This window comes from Meriones unguiculatus, chromosome 11, assembly GCF_030254825.1.
Source record: "Meriones unguiculatus strain TT.TT164.6M chromosome 11, Bangor_MerUng_6.1, whole genome shotgun sequence".
NCBI lineage: Eukaryota > Metazoa > Chordata > Mammalia > Rodentia > Muridae > Meriones > Meriones unguiculatus.
Window position 1 is genome coordinate 13,042,152 of NC_083359.1, and position 21,121 is coordinate 13,063,272.

At 48.6% G+C, this 21,121-nt stretch overlaps 1 protein-coding gene across 5 annotated transcripts in view; it reads left to right on the forward strand.

Moving 5' to 3' along the window:
- The window catches only part of Gemin5 (gem nuclear organelle associated protein 5), a 43,965-nt gene extending 25,436 nt beyond the window's left edge, over nt 1-18,529 (forward strand). The window contains exons 18-28 of one of the 5 annotated variants that reach the window (XM_021660429.2): nt 138-260; nt 1,639-1,737; nt 2,695-2,832; nt 5,103-5,250; nt 9,029-9,148; nt 9,561-9,771; nt 11,151-11,405; nt 13,401-13,563; nt 14,382-14,883; nt 17,400-17,496; nt 18,040-18,529. In XM_021660429.2, the coding sequence (XP_021516104.2) occupies nt 138-260; nt 1,639-1,737; nt 2,695-2,832; nt 5,103-5,250; nt 9,029-9,148; nt 9,561-9,771; nt 11,151-11,405; nt 13,401-13,563; nt 14,382-14,883; nt 17,400-17,496; nt 18,040-18,207 (2,024 nt within the window). In that variant the 3' untranslated portion in view covers nt 18,208-18,529. Of the gene's footprint in view, nt 1-137; nt 261-1,638; nt 1,738-2,694; nt 2,833-5,102; nt 5,251-9,028; nt 9,149-9,560; nt 9,772-11,150; nt 11,406-13,400; nt 13,564-14,381; nt 14,884-15,677; nt 17,368-17,399; nt 17,497-18,039 lie in introns of those variants that run through there. The other 4 variants (XM_021660430.2, XM_021660432.2, XM_021660433.2 and 1 more) reach the window with 4 other exon arrangements.
- The last annotated feature ends 2,592 nt before the right edge of the window (nt 18,530-21,121 follow it).

A 21,121-nucleotide genomic window follows, 5' to 3' on the forward strand; every position in this document is an offset into this window, starting at 1 on the left:
GTGTGGTGTAAAAGCTGCTGTCTGGGCGGCTCAGTGCCGCCCTGCTGCAGGCCGCGCCGTCCCTGCCTGTATTCGTGGTCCTTCAGTTCTGTCTCTGGTCTGCTGTTCTGATACCATGTGCGGTTGTTGCGTTTCAGAAGCCTTGCTCAAGAAGAGGAAGGCTCGCTCCATGCTCCCTCTGAGCACCAGCTTAGACCACAGGTCCAAAGAGGAGCTCCATCGAGACTGTTTGGTACTGGCGACTGCCACACATGCCAAAGGTACCGAGCGCCGCTCCTGCACTTGACGGGCTCAGCTGCTGGTGGTGCTGCGTGTTAGGGGCATGTGTCTTAAGATTAGCCCTGCTGCACCTTTCCCACTTTGCTTATCCTCCCTCCCGCCCACCGCCACACCCTGTCCTGCAGTCCTGTTCCCAGCGTCCCGCCTGTCACCAGCCGTCTTTGTGCCCCGTTCAGCCTACCCCTACATATCTTGGTGTAAATCTGCTTTCCGCTCTTCTCTGCTAGTATCATTAGGTAAAAAAAAAGTAACTTCTACTAGAGATGCCCCATCATGTGGCGTTACTTCAAAGTACTTAATGGAGGTTTTATTTTTTTAATGATTTTTTTTGTTTTGTTTTGTTTGTCACACTATTTTGGTATTTGAGCAATGTAGTGTTTCTGCTTTGAATTCAGTGTTTGAAAGAGCAGCACAAGAAAACACAGTTCACAGAATCTGAAGAAAGTTGCTCCCCTGCCCGTTCCAGTGCCCACTGCTGGCTGTTTCCTCTTGAGCTTTTGTATAGGTGTTTTTTTTGTTTTTTTTTTGTTTTTTTTTTTTCTTAAGGCAACCTAAAGCTCCATTGGTTACAATAGTTAAACCTATTGGAGATTAGGGTTTTTTGTTGTTGTTATTTTGTTTTGTTTTTTACATTCTCAGGTAGAGTGAGTACTCTGGACAGAACCCAAGTCCTTCATATGCTGGGCTTTGGGCCACACACAGGCATAATGGACTGTTTTTAAAGGGTAGAGAATGAGTATTGAATCCTTTTGTGATAGATTTCAGGAATTTTTTATTAAAGAGAGCCTCCTGCCTCTGCCTCCTAACTGTTACAGAGAATTCTTGGGATACTCTGGTTAATTTAACAGTATTTTTTTTAAGACGTGTTGAATTGAAAATGATTTTTTAATATTTTCCTCTCAAACCTTTATTAGCACAAATAGAAGAATGGTATTATCTCATTGGATTTTGCCCAAGCTCGGGGGTTTTGTTTGTTTGTTTGTTTGTTTTTTAATTATTTATTTTATGTGCATTAGTGTGAAGGTGTCAGATCCCTTGGAATTGGTATTACAGACAGTTGTGAGCTGCCATGTGGGTGCTGGGAATTGAACCTGGGTCCTTTAGAAGAGCAGACAGTGCTCTTAACCACTGAGCTATCTCTCCAGCCCAACCCTGACTCCCAGCTGAGTTTTAAAGGCTCCAAACTGCTTCAGAAAGTAGTAGGGTTTTTGGGTAGAATAAATGAGGGCTTGAAGTGTGGTGGTAGGGGGAGGTGTTTTATTTTTTCTTTTATCTTTGAAGTAGGTGTTGGGGCATGTATCCAGAAATCAGGAGCTATGTCATCACTTTCTCTGTTGACTGTTTCCATTTTTACATCAGCAGAGCTAACTGAAGATGTGTCGGCTGACCTTGAGGAACGATTCCACTTGGGCCTTTTCACTGACCGGGCGACTCTGTACAGGATGATCGAAACAGAAGGTGAGGCCTCCTCAGTCCACATAGCCTGTCAGTCCTCACTCACCCTGACTTTGACATGTGCCTCTGTGTGGCTGCCAGCCCTTGCATTGTCATGCCATGCTGCTTGAGCTGTTTATAAGCATGTTGCCATCCCCTGTGTTGTCCATGTAGTCATCAGACTCCAAACCATAGCCACTAACTGGTGTGATGCACAGGAAGGCCACTGGTGACAGTGCTCAGCTGGGCTCCAGTCCCGTTCCTTATATTGGTTTGGGTCAGTGGCTCATTCCTGTGATGGCACAGGAGGCTAGCACGCTGGAGGCTAAAGCAGGAGCATCACAAGGTTGAGGCCAGCCTGTAAGACCAACCAGTGAGTTCTAGAGCACCCTGAGCTATGAGAGGACTTTGTCCTTAGTGGCGGGCGCCTTTAATCCCAGCACTCAGGAGGCAGGGGCAAGTGGATCTCTGTGAGTTTGAGGCCAGCCTGGTCTACAAAGTGAGTTCAGGACAGCCAGCGCTACACAATGAAACACTGTCACAAAAGAAGAAAAAAAAAAAAAAAGCAGTGGTGGCGCTTTAATCCCAGCACTTGGGAGGTCGATCTCTGTGAGTTCAAGGACAGCCAGGGCTACATGTTGAGACCCTGTCTCTAAAGAAAGAAAGCCAGGGAGCAGAGGGATGGCTCAGCAGGTAAAAGTGTACTCCTGACCTGAGTTCAGCCCTTGGAGCACACATAGTTTGCACTGTAATCCTAACACTCCTACAAAACTGGGAACAGAAGCAGAAGGATGAGCTGGAAGCAGTTGTCTTGATGCAGAAACAGAAACCCTGCTTCTGAAGCAAAGTGAAAGACTTAAAATCTTAAATCCTGTTAGTGGGCGACTTCCTGATCAGTCAGTGACTGTAGACTTCTCTTCCAGTGTGACTTCTGTTTCATAAAGGCCAAAGCAGCTTTCAAACACTGTCTCTTCTACACAGGAAAAGGTCACTTGGAAAGTGGCCACCCTGAGCTTTTTCACCAGCTCATGCTCTGGAAGGGAGATCTGAAGGGTGTTCTCCAGGCCGCAGCAGAGAGAGGCGAGCTGACGGACAGTCTTGTGGCCGTGGCACCAGTAGGTATGTGCTTCTTGGAAAAGTGTGTCACCTCCAGGATGTGCCATTAAAGCTGCCGCAACACCCGTGTGGTGTCGTGGTAGCACACAGCTGCAGTGCCAGCGCCTGGAAGGCTCGGGCAGAGGAATCACGAATTCAGGGCCAAAAAAAGAAAAGATGATTTGTCAGTGCTTGCCTTGAGCACTGACAAACCCAATGGATGGGTTTACAGAAGCTGACTCTGCAGCACAGCAAAGGCTGTGGACTCTGCCTATTGTGTGCTGTCCAGACAGAATAGCGGTAGCCCATGCTCTAAAATAGGAGCTTCGTTTTGTTCATAGTTCCCAGGGCTAGGGGGCCAGGGCCAGCACCGCTCAGCAGTGGCAAAGGTCACCTGGTCATCTGCATTACAGTGCAGGGATGTAAGAGACCATTTGATAAGACAAGCACCTGAGATGAGGGGCAGGGCAGGACGGGCTGGCATTGTGGATGAGGCAGGCTGTGCTAACAGCTCATGGGAATTTGTCAAAATGAGCAGTCGTCAGTCTGTGTAGGAGCACTACCTGTTTTTTTAATTACTGTCCACCAGGCATCTGGGGATGCCTCTACCACATAAGCCGTTGACGAGAAACCACACGTTGAAGGACAATTTAGACCATATGTAACAAAATTGAAAATGCTTAAAACGTTTGGCCCAGCAGTTCAACTGATAGAAATTAAACTACATTCAACTCATACCCATTAACATCACAAGACCGTAAGGACCTACATGTCCTTAAGTAAGTGACCTCTCAAATCATGTAGCTAGAGTAGAACTCTTACAGGTGGCACCCAGACACTGAGGCAGCGTTGTATGCTCAGCATGACTGAGCTACAGTGTATGCAAGGACATTCTAGGTGACCCTCATGAAAACGGCTAGTTGAGCCTGGGAGCACTGAGCCATGCTGGGCCCTGTGCTACACTGTGAACCTTTCAGTCAGGACTGCTAAAAGTTACCCCAAGAAACCAAAGGGCAAGGTGTCTGTTATGCCTTCTTTATGAAGATGTGCGGAGAAGAACATAAGATTTTGAAATTTTTTTAAGACTTATATATAGTGTTCAGCCTGCATATATGCCTACAGGCCAGAAGAGGGCACCAGATTGCATTATAGGTGGTTGTGAGCCACCATGTGGTTTCTGGGAATTGAACTCAGAACCTTGGGGAAAGCAGCCAGTGTTGTTAACCTCTGAGCCGTCTCTCCAGCCCCCATTTTGTTTTGTGGTTTTTGTTTTGTTTTGTTTTTCAAAACAGTCTCTTTGGGTAGCTTTGGGTGTTCCGAACTCACTTTATAGACCAGGCTGGCCTCTCCTCCCTGCCTGTGCCTCCCTGAGTGCTAGAATTACAGGCATGTGACAATGCACCAGGTTGATTTTGCAATTTTCTATTAAGTTTGGTGAAATGATGGAGGCAGGAAAAGTGCACTGTGCTTAGGAAAAGAATTATGGCGTAGCTCAAGGAAGCAAGGAGAAAATGGCCCCTTAATGCCCTTAAAAGATCACCATTCCTCCCCTCAAACACTGGCATCTAGAGGTGTAGCAGAAAAGCTGGCTGCCAGCTGGACATGGGGTTTCACACTAGTCCAGCTCTTGGAAGGCAGAGGCAGGTGGATCCCTGTGAGTTAAAGGCCAGCCAGGACTACAGAGTGAGACCCTGTCTCAAAAGAACAAACAACTGGTGAGGCGTGACAGCAAAAAGCAACCATGTACCCCCAAGGCTGCAAAGAAGAAGCGGGCAAAGGAAGTTTGCTGGCACCAGGAGTCCTGCCAGCCTTGCCCAGGAAGAGGTGGAAGAGGAAGATGAATTTACAAAACAAAAGAAACAAACCAACAAGATCCATCTTGTGAATGCATGCTTCAGGGTAGGGGGCCCATGACTGAGTACACATCTCTATGGCTGTGAGGTGACTGTCAATGCTGTGGTGAGCATCTTACCGGGCCACACATGAAGCAGTGTGTGTGTGGTGGGTCTCATCAGCCCAGCAGGCACTCTCTTTGATCAGCATCCTCAGTAGATGTGCGTGGCCACAGTCACTGTGTGCTCCCACCCAAAAGTGTTCCCTAAATCTCTTGTATGATAGTCAAAGACACAATTCCTGTTTCAGGATATGGGTGTGAGGAGGGAAGTGAAGCTACATGGCATTTGAAGTCATACCTGATTGATGGATCTGCATACAGGAGTGACGTTTAAAAATAAGGAATTTTTAACTCAAGTGTGCCTCCTTTTATGCACCTCCCCCCCCTTTTTTCTTTTTAGCTGGCTACAGTGTGTGGCTGTGGGCCGTGGAAGCCTTTGCCAAGCAGCTGTGTTTCCAGGATCAGTACGTCAAGGCTGCCTCTTACCTGCTGTCTGTCCATAAAGTGTACGAGGCTGTGGAACTTCTCAAGTCAAACCATTTCTACAGGTCTGTACAGTTTGGGTCTCAAGCAGCAGCCAGCATGTTGTGATCTAAACTTGTTGATGAAACAATGGGAACAGAGAAAACAGGGTAAAACTAGTTGGGGTCTTGATACCTCACAAAGGTCACTCCCTTAAAGATTTTCTTCATGTGTATGTGTGTGGGCATGTGCACATGACCACAGGTGCCCGCAGGGGCCAGAGCCAGTGGATCCCCCTGGAGCTGAAATGACAGGTTATGAGCCAGCTCCGTGCCATGGGGGAGCTAACCAACATTGGGCCTGCCACAGGAGGGCTCCGGTCATGATGCTGCACGCCTTTGATCCCAACACTTGGGAGGCAGAGACTGGTGGATCTCTGTGAGTTCTAGGCCAGCCTGATCTACAAAGTGAGTGCAGGACAGAAAAACAAAAAGAGAGAGAGAAAGAAAAAAGGAAGATTCAACATTCCTGTCTTAGTTTTTATTGCTATAATAAACACCATGAGTGAAAGCAACTTGGGTGAAGAAAGGGCTTATTTCAGCTTACAACTCAAAAGTCTCAATCACTGAGGAAAGTCGGGGCAGGAACCTGGAAGAAGGAACTGAAGCAGAAGCCATGGAGGAGCCCTGCTTGTTCCTTGTTCCCTTTGGCTTCTTCAGTTTGATTTCTTATATAGCCCAGGACCGAGGTGGCACAGCCTGCAGTGCACTGGGCTCTCCCATGTCGGTCAACAGTTAAGACAGCCCTAGGCTGCAGAGGTGGCGCAGTGGTTAAGGGCACTGACTGCTTTTCCAGAGAACCCGATTTCATTCCCAGCACCCACACGGCAGCTCACAACTGTCTCTAACTCCAAGAGCTGACCCTCTCATACAGACATGTATGCAGGCAAAACATCAGTGCACATAAAATAAAGGTAAATAAATTATATATTTTTTTTAAAGTGCTTATAAAAAAAATTAAGACAGTCCCCACAGACTTGCCTTCAGGCCATTCTTCTGAAGGTGTTTTCCCAATTCAGATGTTGAGTTGACAGAACCAACCAGCACAGTTCAGATGAAGGGCCTCTCCACCTGGTTTGGAGTGACTGGTGTCTCCTTTCAGTTTAACACACTGGTGTGAGTGTCAGCCGTCTAGACAGCATACTCTAGAGCCTTAGTTCTCTGTCACCATGTCTGTCATTAAATGTGATGTTTGAGTGTTGGTTTGCTGTGATTGGTTTAAATCTGTACACTATGGTGCTTCTGTCGTTTGTCAGGTGTATCTTTTTTTCTGTTTTCTTTTGGATGGACTGTTTTGGTCTAGTTCCAGTACTGACTCCTAGCTACATTCTCTGAAATTCACTTGTTTACTTTAATATGTACAGATGTTTTGTCCATATATTTGTGCACCATGTGTGCCTGGGGCTTGAGAGACCACAATATTGGGTCTCCTGGAGCTGGAGTTACAGATGGTTGTGAGCCACTGTGTGGGCACTTGGGATTGAACCCAGATCCTCTGGAAAAGCAGTCAGTGCTCTTAACCATTGAGCCATTTCTCTTGATCTTTTTATTTTTTTATATCGTATATTCTACTGATAATTCACAAAATGTTTTTGTGTATGAAAGCCTGTAATTTCACCTTCATTTTTTTAACTTATTTATTTTAATTTCACATGCATTGATGTTTTGTCTACATGTAAATCGGTATGAGGGTGTCAGATACCTTAGAACAGCTGTGATCCATCGTGTGGGTGCTAAGAATTGAACCGAGGTCCTTGGAAAAATAGCCAGTGCTCTTAGCCACCAAGCCATCCCGAGACCCTCACTTTCGTCTTAAGAGAGCTTTTCCAAGTTTAGAACTCTAGATTGTTTCCAGATGTGGTGGCTCATACCTGCAACCCGCACTAGGAGGAATGGCGGATGTGGTGGTGCACACCTGTAATTCTAGCATCTGGAAGAACAAGAGCCTACAGGATCCTATGCTGCAGATTTTCTTTCTACTGTCTTTGACTTTGCTTTTTTGTTTATGTAACCCAGTTTGTCCTTGAAACTCCTGCCCTAGTTTTCCAGGTTAAGTACAGGTGTGCACTGCATGACAGCTGTATTTTCAGATCTACTGCATGAGAACAGTGGAGTTTTCTCTTTTTGGGTCTTGGACTGTCACTGACTTTTCAGTGCTGTGAAGATGTGAGGTTGTCCTTTTGTTTATCTTGTCTAGGTTTTGCTCTCCTCCTTTAGAGAATGCTAAGCTTTGTTGTGGCTCACCTTGATCTTTTTGGCAACTGAGAACAAAGTCCGATGGGGCCAGCTTCAAATTTGTGGCCATGTTGTCTGCCTCTGGAGTGCTGGGATTGCATGCCTCCCCCGTATTTCAGAAGGGCAGATTTAGAGATGTCCATCCTGTAGACTTGTGTGGGCCTCCTACCTTCTGATATCTCTGTCACAGGCCTTGTTGAGTGAGCAAGTCTCACACAGCAGGCTCTGGGTATCATTTGGCTCCCAGCTCCATGGTTCTTTGTTCGGCCTTTCAGAGTTTCCAACATGGATAGAGACACAGCCAGAGTCATAAGCAGAGCTTGGCCACCTCTGTGAACAGCTTTCTCCTCTGGCGCTGCAGGCCTCTGGTTTAAAGGATTATGCCTAGAAGTAAAAGCCCCAAGTACCTTTAAATGTTGCTCTTTGGATCGTTTTTCATCCCTCCTACAGCCTTAAGGGGACTGCAGCTCAAGCAGAACCGCACTTGGATGATGCTTGCCAAGGGATGCAGGTCTCCCACACCCTGAGAGGCTCTGTGAAAAGGGTCAGAAATGCCTCTCTTTAGTTTTGGATCACTTTAATTGGAAACATTTTCAACTTTGGAATGCTTTTGAGCCCCCGGCGGCAGTCACAGGCTCTCTGAACATCTCATTTCCAGCAATGTATAAATTTTGTCACTGGCAGCATAAAGTGACATGTTGACTTTGTTGACTTTTGAGAAAATATCTGTAAAATACCCAAAGCCAAATAGCTTGTTTATCTGTTAGTTTTATTTGTTGTGTTTTTGTTTTTGGGTTTTTTTTTTGAGGCAAGGTTTCACTTTAGCTCAGCTATTCTGGAACTCACTGTGTAGACCAGGCTAGCCTCAAATTCTGTGTGCTGGAACCAAAGGTGAGTAGCTCTAAACCTAGCAGTGCTTTTTAAGAAATGAGTTTTCATGAAGAAAGCAGCCAGCTGGGGGCTGGAGAGATGGTGGACAAGGTCAGTGAGAACGTTTGTCCTGCAGGCAGGAGACCTGTGTTTGGATCCCAGCACCCAGTGAAAAGCTGGGTGTAGCTGCCTGTGCCTGTGGCCCCAGTGTCAGCAGGCAGGAATAAAAGGATCCCAGGAGCTCACTGACCAGCCAGCCTAGCCAGTTCAGTGACAGAACCTGACTTAAGAAGTGAGGTAGCGCAGCAGGTAAGGGCTGTGGCCCCGTGCCATGGGAAGCCTGGCAGAACCAGCCCTTGCAGGTTGTCTGACCTCCACACACAGTCTCAGGGTGCACACAGCATAAGGTGAAGAGGGAGAAGACAGCCAGCATCCTCTGTGTCCTCAGCTTAGTTCGCTCTTCAAAAAATTCAAAAAATCCCCAGAGATGACTGATGTAGTTTGGAATGATGCCAGAAAAAATTAAATCTTGCCATTTTGTCGTGGTGAGGGTTTAAAATGCTGATGAGGGAAATTTGCCAAATTAATCATTTGCTTGCCTCACCAGGGCACTCACCGTTTTTATTGGTAGTTGGAATGCTATATGCCTCATGTGGAGGAACACTTGAAGATTGGCTAAAGTACCTATTTTTGCCTTTAGGGAAGCTATTGTAGTTGCCAAGGCTCGGCTGCGCCCTGAGGACCCTGTCCTGAAGGACCTGTACCTCAGCTGGGGGTCCATCCTGGAGAGAGATGGCCACTACGCGATCGCAGCCAAGTGGTAAGCAGAGAGAGGCCAAGGCCAACTTAGTACCTGCCCAGAGCATGACAGAGTGAAAGACCTGAGTGTGGACATGGGTCCAGTGACTGTAAGTGTGAAAAGAAGGGAAAATTCAGCCTAGCTTCATGCCCCACCGTTACAGGAAGTGTCACAGTTATCAGCCACCTCAGTGGCAGACTTGAGGGCCGCACCTGTTTCTGTTGATCAGATAAACAGACTGTGGGGTGAGTCTTCTGTTTGGGTCAGTCAGCACCTGTAGAGGTTTACAGTGCACAAGTCAACAGCGTGTGGCCATCCTGGGACAGACGTCACAGGGGCAGCCAGAGCAGCGCCACTGAAGGGCACATTCAGTCACATGAACAGGAGGTATGGGAGCGTTGCGGCTGGTGACTGGGTTTTGTTCTTGCCACAGCTACTTAGGAGCCACTTCCGCCTATGATGCAGCCAAAGTTCTGGCCAGAAAAGGAGACGCAGCCTCTCTTAGAACAGCTGCAGAGCTGGCTGCCATCGCAGGAGAAAGTGAGCTGGCTGCTTCGCTGGCTCTCCGATGTGCCCAAGAGCTGCTTGTGGTGAAGAACTGGGTGGGCGCGCAGGAAGCCTTGGGGCTGCATGAAAGCCTGCAGGTCAGTCTCCGGTCAGACTAACCCCCAATAGACAGACCCCAGTCCAGGAAGCGTCCTGGAGCATGCTGGGTGTCCTGCCTCACTGAAATTCTGCAGCTTGCTCATTGCCATGTTTGGGGTAAGAGACAGGCTGCTATTCGGAGTGGTTCCTGCTGCTTACAGGTTTGTGCAGCCATCTGAACAGCTGCTGTTGTGCCCAGCACCAGGGCAGTGCCCAGAGTTCCTGCGTTAGCATTGTCTCCCTACAGAGCGAGTGCTTGGCCTCTGACAGGATGATTATGGTGGTAGCAGGCGTGTCTGGTTTCTGAAAAGCTTTGTTCCTGTGTGGCCAGAAATGACTCAGGGGAGGGAATATACCTCGATGGTAGCTCCTTTCCCTGGCATGGGAAAAGCCCAGGTTCCCTTCCCAGCGCTTGATATGCTAATGGCAGTTTAACAAGAAACAGCCCTGAGAGCGGAGGGCAAGTCTGTAGCCCAGGCTTAGCGTAAGTGCACTACACAGGCCGGGGTGGCCTCGGACTTGCAGTCCTTTTGGCGCAGTCTCTGTGGAGTTGGCTGTCCAGGGGAGAGCAGCCATGCTACTTCTGACATGGACTATTTGAGCTCCTCTTTCCCTCACACAAATAAGGCCTGAAAACAGTGCCCAGCTGAGTGTTTACAACCAAGGAAAGTACATAGTGGTTAGCCTTCATAGGGCTGGAAAGGTAGTGCCACAGGGCCATATTAGTTATAAAATGGCCGAATCTAGGTAGTCAGTAGCCTACAGCTAAGAAAACGCCTTCCCAACAGCTCTTTTGCATTTCATTTTCTCCCCAAAGTAGCATCCTTGACAAAGCAAAAAAATAAATAAATAAATAAATAAATAAGTAAATAAATAAATAAAACATCTCGGTAGCCTTTCAGTCCATATTCACGTGAAAATTCATCTTCTTGCCCGTCTAGGCTTAACTGAGGCTGTGCGAGGGTTCACCGGGCATCTTGTGGCAATGAGAAATCCAACAAGTATTGATTTCCTGGAGCTTTCCTTGATATTTAGTTCTTGGTGTATTCCCTGTCAGACCTGCTTTGAACACAGCCTGTGCCAGCCCAGCTCCTGGGTCTGCCAACCTTGTCTGTTCCAACATCATGGCACTGTCGCAGTAGACAGAACCTGTTGGTGTAGGACTCTGGGCTGGACCTAGATATGGCTTCCAGGATAGAAGTTGTGGCTGTCATTAGGACCCTGTGTATAAACAAGTTCCTCCCTTTCCTCCTCAGTGGAGCATGGGCCTAAAAGGAGGCTTGGGTACGGTGGGCTCAAACAGCTGTGTCGTGTAGAACTCTTACAAGTTGTGTCATCTCCGTTTTCCTGTGTCGCACTCTTTGTTGCTGGATCCCAGGGCCAGAGACTAGTCTTCTGCCTCCTTGAGCTTCTGTGCCGGCACCTGGAGGAAAAGCAGCCCGCAGAGGTCAGAAGTCCCGCCTCCGTTTACCACCAGTGGGCCACAGGCTCACAGGGAACCTTGGTGCAGAGAGTAACTGGCGTGTGGCGCAGCAGCTTCAGTGTGGACACCCCGGAGCAGTGTCGGGCCGCCTTGCGGAAGCTGCAGGACGTCAAGTACCCATCTGCCACAAGTAACACTCCCTTCAGACAGGTGCGCCACGTCCCCAGCCACAGCAGCTGCGTAGGGTGCATGGTCTTCCTCCCTCGGAAAAATAGTAGAACAGTTTCTACCTCAAAAAAAAGACAAAGCAGTCCTGGCCTTGGGAAGACCCAGCAGATGAAAGCCTCGGGCTGTGTGCTCATCGGGGCCTCTCATTTGTTTAATTGTGAAATACAAGAAAGTTTGGGGCTAGAGTAAGGCTTAGTGGTTAAGAGCACTTTGCTCTTGCGGAGGATCCAGGTGGGTTGTGTGTGGGTTATCAGCATCCATGTCTGTGATAATAGTTTCAGGGGATCCATCGTCCCCTCCTGGCTTTGAGGGCGTAAGGTACACACATCGTGCACAGACCTCTCACAGGCAAAATACTACATGTAATAAGGTTGAAGTCCCCTTGATCTCAGCTGCTGTCTCCCCACACACATCCACACTCCTGGCTCACCAGAGTGCACCTGCCTCCGCACTTCTCTGCTGATGCAAAGCTGTCAGGCTGGCGTGCCGTGGCCGTGTTCATCTTAGGAACATCCCTCCATTTGTCTACTTTTTAATTTTTAAATGAAAAGACGTTGTACTTTTGAGTAAGGGGACAAATGGTAATGACTAATGGTTTACAAAATGGAAAGCAGTTTCTTACAAAGATAACATACTCCTGTGCAGTGACTGGGTGGTTCGTGACAAGAAGTGAAATCAGGAGCCACTCAAAGTCCTGCATCAAATATCTGCAGATGTTTGGTCCACAACTGCCAGACCGATCAGCCACATGAGGGAAGAACAGACTTCTGGAGCGCAGAGCAGTAAACTCGAGAAACATGCTCCAGTAGACTGTGAAACTGACGCCATTTACATGAATGCCAGGGAAAAAAAATACCAAGGTGGCAAAAGAACAGTAGCTGCTGGGAGTGTGAAGTAAAGGAGAGCACCTAGGAGGGGTGCTGTCAGGATGACTGCTTTGACAAGTGTTCTGTGCCTTCATTTTGGGGTAGCTATAAACTTGTCAGAATGTTTCAGACCTAAAGGCTGGAGAGACAGTGCAGTCAAGTACGTAGACTGCTTTGACTGCGGACCTGTGTGTAATCCCCAGCAGGATAGCTTACTCCCGTCTTCCCAGCGTTGGAGAGGCAGAAGCCGCTAGACCCCAAGGGCTTGCTGCCAGCCAGTGTAGCCAAATTGGTAAGCTTCAGGTTCAGCGAAAACCCTGTCTCAAAAGATAAAGTAGGGCCAGGCAGTGATGGCGCACGCCTTTAATTCCAGCACTCGGGAGGCAAAGGCAGGTGGATCTTCAAGAACAGCATGGTCTACAGAGTGAGTTCCAGGACAGCCAGAGCTACAGACAGAAACCCTGTCTCAAAACAAACAAACAAAAGATAAAAAGGAAAGGGATTGGGAAAGATAGGCACCGGTGTGCCCTGACCTCCACTTGCTGCTATCAACTGTGTTCTCGTGGTTTCTGTTGATTTTCTGTTTTGTTTTGTTTTGAGATGGGGCTGCATATAGCCCAGGGTGGCCCCAAACTTCCTGTGTAGCTAGCATGACCCTGAGGTCCTGGTCCTCCTGTTTCCCCCTCCCCAGTAGTAAGCTTACAGTTGTGTGTCTCCATACCAAGTGTGTGTGGTGCTGAGACTGGAGCCCAGGGCCTCATGCGTGCTGAGCAGGCGCGCTCTGCTAAGTAAGCATCCTGCCCCACCACCACCATTTTGTATCTCTAACTATAGATCCAGAAACTTACTTTGGTTTTGCTTGCAATCTAAAGACAGGCTCTTGTATAGCCAAAGCTGCCTTTGATCTCACGATCCTTCTGTCAGTGCGTCTCCTCAGCATGCCTGGACTTCACCAGCAGACAGAGGCTGGTGGGTGGGAGATGACGGCTTTCCAGAGATTGCTGTTCTATGTGATTGGCTTGTAGCGCAGTTTTTGGCTATGGGACCAGCCTGTCAAGTCTCTGCCACAGGAGAGCATTAGCAGGTGAATGAGACTCTGGCCTTTTTCCAGCTGCTGCTTCATATCTGCCATGACCTGACCCTGGCTCTGCTGAGCCAACAGGCTGCCTGCTGGGAGGAGGCTGTGCCAGCCTTGCTGCAGGCTGTGGTTCAGAGCTACACCTCAGGGAACTTCACCCTCATGCAGGAAATCTACTCAGCCTTTCTTCCGGGCGGTAAGTGACCACAGACACACACACACACACACACACACACACACACACACACACTCGCTCACACCGGTCTGCCTGGGGTCCTCCCATTCTAGCACAGCATAATCACCTCAGATGGTACTGTACTGGGAGTAGCAAGTAAAAGTCGTTAAAAGGCAATGATCTGCGGCAGGGGGATCACTACAAACTCTGAGCTGCCTAGCCATTTCGGTGTTACCCAAGGTTACCACGTGAGACAAAAGCAAAGCCAAAGTGTCTGCACTGGCGTTTTTGCCAGGCCCTACTCACTCCCTCAGCTCAGGTGCAGAGGTAGAGCTGGCATGGGGTGCAGGCACCCTGTCTTCCCTCACTGGGCAGGTGTAGTGAGGGGCTACAGTCAGTCAGATCAGCAGTTCAGGGTAATCTTTGGCTACGTGGCAAGTCTAAGCTGGGCTATGTGAGACTCTGTGGAACCCACCACCACCACAAAAGAGGAAGGGTGCTAGGCATTCCTTAACTGTGTCTCTGCAATTAATCTGTTTATAAAGCTCAGTATGGCTCACGCCTTCATTGCCCACCCTCATCCCCATCAGTGTGGCCCTGGAGCTTTTAGTGAACTAATACTTTTCTGTTATGCTCCGAGTAAGGCAGTGATGGCCTCGTCCCAAGGCAGGAAAGGAAATTTAATTCTATTGGCGTTGGGTAGAAGGCTGTCATCCCAACAGTCACATTGCTGTCCCTTTTCCTGGGGTCTGTCTTGGGTGATAGACCAGAAGGGTAAGAAGCCAGGTTTCTCGCAGATTGAGAAATGTGTATTATATTCCAAGAACCTTTTCCTCTAGGCTGTGACCACCTACGAGACAAGCTGGGTGACCTCTCTCCTGCCATGGCAGCTTTCAAAAGCTTGGAGGCCTTTTTTATATACGGGCAGCTGTATGAAGTCTGGTGGTCGCTCTGCGGCCCTGACCCTGCGACAGATGTCGGGGTGTGGTCAGCTAAAAGCACAGTCTCTGACGGGCAGAGCAAGCCCTCGGACAGCGCCAGTGCCGAAGATGCAGAACCTGGGGCTGCTGCTCAGCCGCAGTTGAGGGAGGCTCCAGGCCCAGGTCTGAGGCTCAGTGCAGAGAGTGAGTGTTTGCTGAGTGCCTGCAAGGAGCTCTTCTCAGAAAGGCATGCCAGCCTACAGACCTCCCAGAGGGCTGCTGCTGAAGTCCAGGAGACGCTGGCAGAGATGATCCGCTGGCACCAAAAGAGTCAGCTCTGCAAGGCCACGGCCAATGGCCCCAACAAAGATGAAGCCAGCCAGGAAGCAGAGCAGACCTCTTCCCGACCTCAGAGCCCAAGGTGAGTTCAGGTCTGGGCCATACTCGCCATGTTGTCCAGGTAAGTATGTGACACCATTGACTATGCCTGTGGATCAGACAGCTAATTCTAGCCCTTTTGAAGCCACTCAGCACTTTGCAGATCCACCCCAGAAGCATGCACCTCCGAGACTGCGGGTGTGTGCCATTGTGCCTTTTATCTTGATTACATTCCCCAGGCTAGAACCTAGAAAACACCAGTAAATTCAATAAATCTACAGAGGTTATAGTAACTTCAAAAAATTATGGGGCTGGAGAGACAGATTGTAGTTAAGGGCACCCGCTCTTTTAGAAGACCTGAGTTCAGTTCCTAGTGCCCACATGAGGGCTCACACCTGCATGTAACTTTAGCTCCAGAAGATGCAACACTCTCTTCTGACGTCCATGGCGCCTGCACATACCCACTCAGAGACACATGTACACACAGAAATAATGAGTCTTCAGAAAATTAAAATGACATGCCTGTCATCCCTACACTCTGAAGCCGGAGGCAGCAGGTACAGAGGTAGTTGAAGGACACGTTGAATTTGTGGCCACTAGGAAATGTGGTTCTGTCTCTAGAAGAATTAGGAAATGGTCTATTGTAACTTAAGAGATCCTAGCTGCTGCTGTAGGCAGCTGGGGTTTGCTTTTCGTCTGTATAAGACATGATCTTTCCCTACGGCATCCCTTCCTCGGTCTCCCAAGACCAGGGATTGCAGATGTGAGCCCAAGCCAGCTTTGCTTTTAGAAACAATGCTGTAACATCCTCAGGTTGGCTTTTACCTTTGCTCACAGGATCCCTATGAGGACCTTGGACGCTGTTCCTGGCTGCCTCTCACTGCCTGGGGACCCTGATCTTTCACACTTGCCTGCTGTCTGTCCTCTAAAGCCCTTATGGTCTGTGTCACAAGTAGTAGAAAAGTGACAAACTACATCTTCCTATGTGTCTCGTCCCATTCTGTTGCCTTCTCTTGATCTCTGTATTTATGAGCTGAAGTTACTTAGGCAGAACAAGTGGCTGGATTCAAGAAAGTACAGAGGATGAGAAAAGAACGGACAAATGACCAGTGAACCCAGGAAGACAGTCACTGTCAAACTCGGTCACTGGGGACACATAAGCCAAGACGCAGTGAAAGGCTGGCTATAGCTGAGTAGAGAGAATCTTGTCCCCCGCATACAGGAAGCCCTGGACCCCTTCACTAGCCTCACACTGACAGTGGTGCATGCCTGTAATCCCAGCACTGGTGGGGTAGAAGCAGGAAGATCAAGAGTTCAAAGTCATCCTCAGTTACATAGAGAAGGGCAAGGTCAGCCTACATAAGACCTTGCCTTTAAAGGAAAAAACAAAATGAAACTGCCGTGATACACCACTTTACTCCCATGTGCCGTGGCTGCTGCCAGGAATGGCGCCGCACGGCGTGGACCTTCGTTCCTGGGGAGAGCACCATGCCAGTTCCTGGGGAATCAGAAACTGAGACTGGCTGTCAGATCTAGCTGTTCTGCTTCTGTGTCAAAAGAATTGAAAGCAGGGCAGCCTGACATGTTCTGCAGGCCTGTAATCTCAGCACTCAGGACCTCAGGCTTGAAGCCAGTCCAGGCTACACCGAAAGATCCTGTCTAGATAAGTAAGTGCAGGGATGAGGAAACAATTGCAGTCCACTCTTGGTGTAAGCATCTGCAGCACTGTGAGATAGCATTGAGATGGAGAGGCAGCCCGGTGTCCAAGGACAGGCGACTGCACTAGCAGAAACGAAGTCCTGCTCCCTGTTTCGAAGGGAGGAAATTGGGGCGCAGACAAGGTAAAAGCCACAGTGATTCCTTCGAGACAGAAGTGTGTGCTGCCAAGAACAGGGGGAGCAGAGATGAAACACTGTCGTGGAAGGGCAAGGTCCAGCCTCCCAGAGCCTGGTCCGGAGCGTAGGTGTGGTGGTGAATGCCTAACTCCAGTCAGAGGCTATAACCAGGTATACAAACCAAGTTCCAGGCCAGTCAGGGTCCCACAGTGAGACACTGACTCAGAAGTTCTGGGCCTGCGTGGTAGTGATGGTCACGCAGCATGATGAGTGGATGTTTTTAGATGGTTGACATGGTTTTAACTATTGTTTTACCACAATAAAAACCGCAGTGGGGGCAGGTTGCTCCGTGGGTAAAGGCACTTGCCACCAGGCCTATATATATGGAGGAAGAGAACCATTTCCTGAAAGTTGTCTTTTGGCCTCCACATAAATACATTGTGTCATACAAGTACAATCACAAGTGCACAAATAGATGTTCAATAAAAAAGTTTTGTGGTTTGTTTTGGTTTTTCAATAAAGGATTTTTCTGTGGAGCCTTAGCTGTCGTGGACTTGCTTTGCTTAATAGACCAGGTGATCCACCTGTCTCTGCCTCCCAGAGTGTTGGGATTAAAGGCATGCACCACCACCGTGCCCAGAAAAAGATTTTTTTTAATTGAAACATTTGGGGTAAAAAATTAGGTGACCATTATGTGACTTCAGCTTATTGTTATTCTTACTAGCAGAGAAGAAAAAAACGCACCAGTCTCTCTCCCTGAATTAACCAGAAGGCTCACAGAGGCGAATGAAAGAATAGCTGAGTTTCCAGAGAGTATAAAGGTAAGGGCATTTGGAGATGCTTCAGCACGAACCCAGGAAGCCACCGACATCTATTGTCACTGTATTGCTAAACCCTCACGATATGAAAGCTGATGTGCTGGTATACGCTTTAATCCTAGCACTTGGGAGGCAGAGGCAGGCAGATCTCTATGAGTTTGAGGCCAGCCTGGTCTACAGAGTGAGTTCCAGGTCAGCCAAGGCTATCCTGAGTATCCCTTCTCAAAAAAAAAAAAAAAACTAGATGCGGTTATCTCTGCTTCCCTGAAGTGATTTGTGAAAGTAGCAGTACTAAGCACACAGCTCAGTCTTGGAGGAAACCAAACAAGTTACGTTTGGTTGAGAGAAAAACACTGAACGCAGATGTTAGATGGTAGCTGTGCCCAGCACTCATGGAGGGGCTGTGACATGTGAGAGTTGATCTGGGGCACAAGAAGACTCGCCCATAAGGACGTGCCACCAGAAGTGCCGCTTTCATCCCTATCTGCGTGCAGTTGTCAGCGTGTGGCTCTGCAGATACTTCCTTGCCTCTCCTGTATTTTTTAGGCCTGGCCCTTCCCAGATGTGTTGGAGTGCTGCCTCGTCTTGCTTCACATCGGGTCCCAGTGTCCTGGTGCTGTGCGCCCTGAGATGCAGCAACAGGCCCAGAAGCTCCTTCAGAAGTATGGCCACACTAGAACTTACAGAAGACACTGCCAGACGCTGCACACATGAACTTCCAGAGGCCAGAAAGCTGTGCTACACAACTCGTGACAGCTTTCCCCTCAGTCACAGATCACCAGGCCCTCAGTGGAAAGATGCTGTGATCCAACAGACAGATGAGGGTGACTGACGCTTGAATCCACTCACAATGGGTCCTGCCTGGTGCCTCCCAAGTGGCTTCCTGGAATGGAGGGAAAAGCCAGCAGGGCCACTCAGAACTAGCCAAGACTGTTGGCTCCAGCCTTACATGGGTTCCCCAAAGAGAAGCCTTTGTATTTACCCAAAGTCTGTCTGCCCCAGATGCAGCTGCCTTTATAAATCCTCTCCATCAGAAGCGTCTCATTCTGTGGGAGGGACACTTGACGTGCGCCTATCACTGTTGGGGTTTGGGGTTCTTAATTGTTAACTGGGCTTTCCCACCTCTCAAAAACTAAAGGAATTAGCCTTGCCCATCGTGATGACTCAGAACATTAGGTGATTTTACTTTTTATGGAGTTGGTTACATGGACCAAGCTTTTTGAGAACAGAGCTAGTGAGGCCATCTGTTGCCCTCCAGGTAGTGACATGTCAGGCAGCTCAGGGGAAAAAAAATCACTCTTAGTGGTTCTTAGTCTTTTGGGGTCGCAAAACCCTTTTATTAAAAATTGACTGAAACACAGCATGGAGAGCAATGCATATTCCTCCTTTTACATGTGCCTCCCAGGTCATTAGACTAAATTCTGTTTTCACCAGCCCCGGGCCTGCTGCCAAAGCAACTAACACAGCAAGCTAGGCCAGGCCTGATGCCTCCGAGGCCACCGGTTTCTAGGACAGGAAAAGTAGACGTGCTCAGGTCAGGTGGGAGAAGCACACCATCCCTCTGCTGCTCCCCAAGGGCCATTGTGAAGGTTTCATCTTTGGGCAGCAAGGAATAGTCCCAGCTGGAAATCCTTGAAACACACATCTTAAGATATTTGTGTGTGCCTAGCTTTGGGGTCTAAAAAAAAAATGCTAAACCCCCCAAAAAAGGAGGCACTACCATTATGCGAACTCGAAGATGCTTTAGTCTTAGAGAAGTCTTGACAAAGATGTGAGTAGGCATGGCTCCAGGACAGTTCCAAGCGGCTTCGTCCACAGAGTGGGAAAAGTTGGTTCCCTCTGCTTAAATAAAGGACAGTTGGTAAACTACAAAGTCACCTTTGTGATTTGCTGAAACATGCTTGTTGGGAGCAGTCCTGCACACCTGCCTGTCACTGCTTGGGATGACCCCGAGGCAGGAGAGATTTGAATTCAAGTCGAGCCTGGGCTTTGAAGCGAGAGGTTGTCTTAAAAATACTATCAAAAATCCAATAGGCTAGAGAAACGGCTTGGGTTAAGAGCATTGGCTGTTCTTCCGCAGGACCTGGGTTCGATTTCAATCCCACATGGTGGCTTACAAACATCTGTATCTCCAGGTCCAGGGGATCCAACACCGTCTTCTAACTTCCACAGTCACCAGGCATACACATAGTAAGTACGTATTGCATACACACAGAAAACACAACCCTAAAGTAAAACTACCCAATAGGAAAATGAAAAATAACGACTGTTGCCTCCTAAATTGCTCTTCTCAATGATGTCTGTCACCCTGCTCTCACCTGAATATTATCATTTCTGTATCCCCAATGACGGAAATCACAAAGAACCAGAGAGGCCAAGGCGTTCATTGAAGTTCTAGCAGAAAGCAGGTATTACTTTTGGGGGGAGGAGGCCTTATCCCTATCTAAAGTGATTTGGTCTCTACCAGTTATCTCTTCCCACATCTCAACCCCAACCCCCGAGCCAGAGTTCTCTGTGTAGCCCTGGCTGGCCTGGAGAGATCCACCTGAGTGCTGGGATAAAAGGTGCGCACCCCCGTACAGCCCTGTGCCTTCTCCCACCTCTTACTGGCTGCGGCATACTCTGGCTCTGCTCTCAGTAGCTCCCTACTCCTCCAGCAGTGACTCCTTCCTGGTCTGCACCTTTACCTCCCAGCCTCTCGTTGAGAGCCTTGTCCTGCATCAATTATGGCCTACCTTACTCATCCCTGAACCTCAGCATAAAATAACTCCCTATCCCTAAATCTTAATCTTGGTGGCTTTATACTGTTTTGACTGTAATTGTGTAAACCATTTACTGTCCCAACGAGGTAGGGAGTGAGAACTGTGCCCTCCCTCTTGTCCACCCTGACAACGACAAGAGTGGCTAGTGGGTACCTACTGAAAGCTCATTGGCTGAATAAACGAGTAAACTAAGATACGCATTGGTAATTTGGAAACCCGGGCTCTCACGTCTGGCAGCATTGGCTGACAAGAGGCTTAAAGTTGAGAACCAGCCTTGCCAACTAACAGATCTAGAGTCCAAGGTCAGAAGCACACAGGGCTGACTGCTCACGAAGGCTCTTCTCTTCATCCTCCCCTAGCACCATCTCCATCAGAAGACCCTGGCCCCTTGCGAGGCCATGTACTTCCGTGAAGGCCGTGCCAGCTCTCAAAGACTTGTGCCTTCCTCTAGCACATCACTGTAATGCTTACAGCCCACTCTCCATCTCAGTATTTCAGACAGGTTAGTCTGCCCACTGAGAAAAGCCAAGTTCAACCCAGCAGCCCACCAGGGCACCTTTGCTGAGAGCTGCTATGCTTCCTTCACCACGGACCCCAAGGAATCTCACCCGCCAGCCAAAATTCTACACCTGTTAGGTACGGTGGTACAAACACACAGCTTGCCATTCAGATGGCGTGGAGGTCAGTGCCAGCCTAGGTTACAAGACCCTGACTCAAACTCTAGAAAGGCCCCAATATTTGGATTTTTGTGCCAACAGAAAGGAAAAAATAAAAAACCCCTTAATCAGGAAGTCTTAAGTTCAGTTGTGTCCTACTGAATTGCACTCTATGAGTAGCTATTCTAGTGTCCTGCTAAGGCCCAGCAG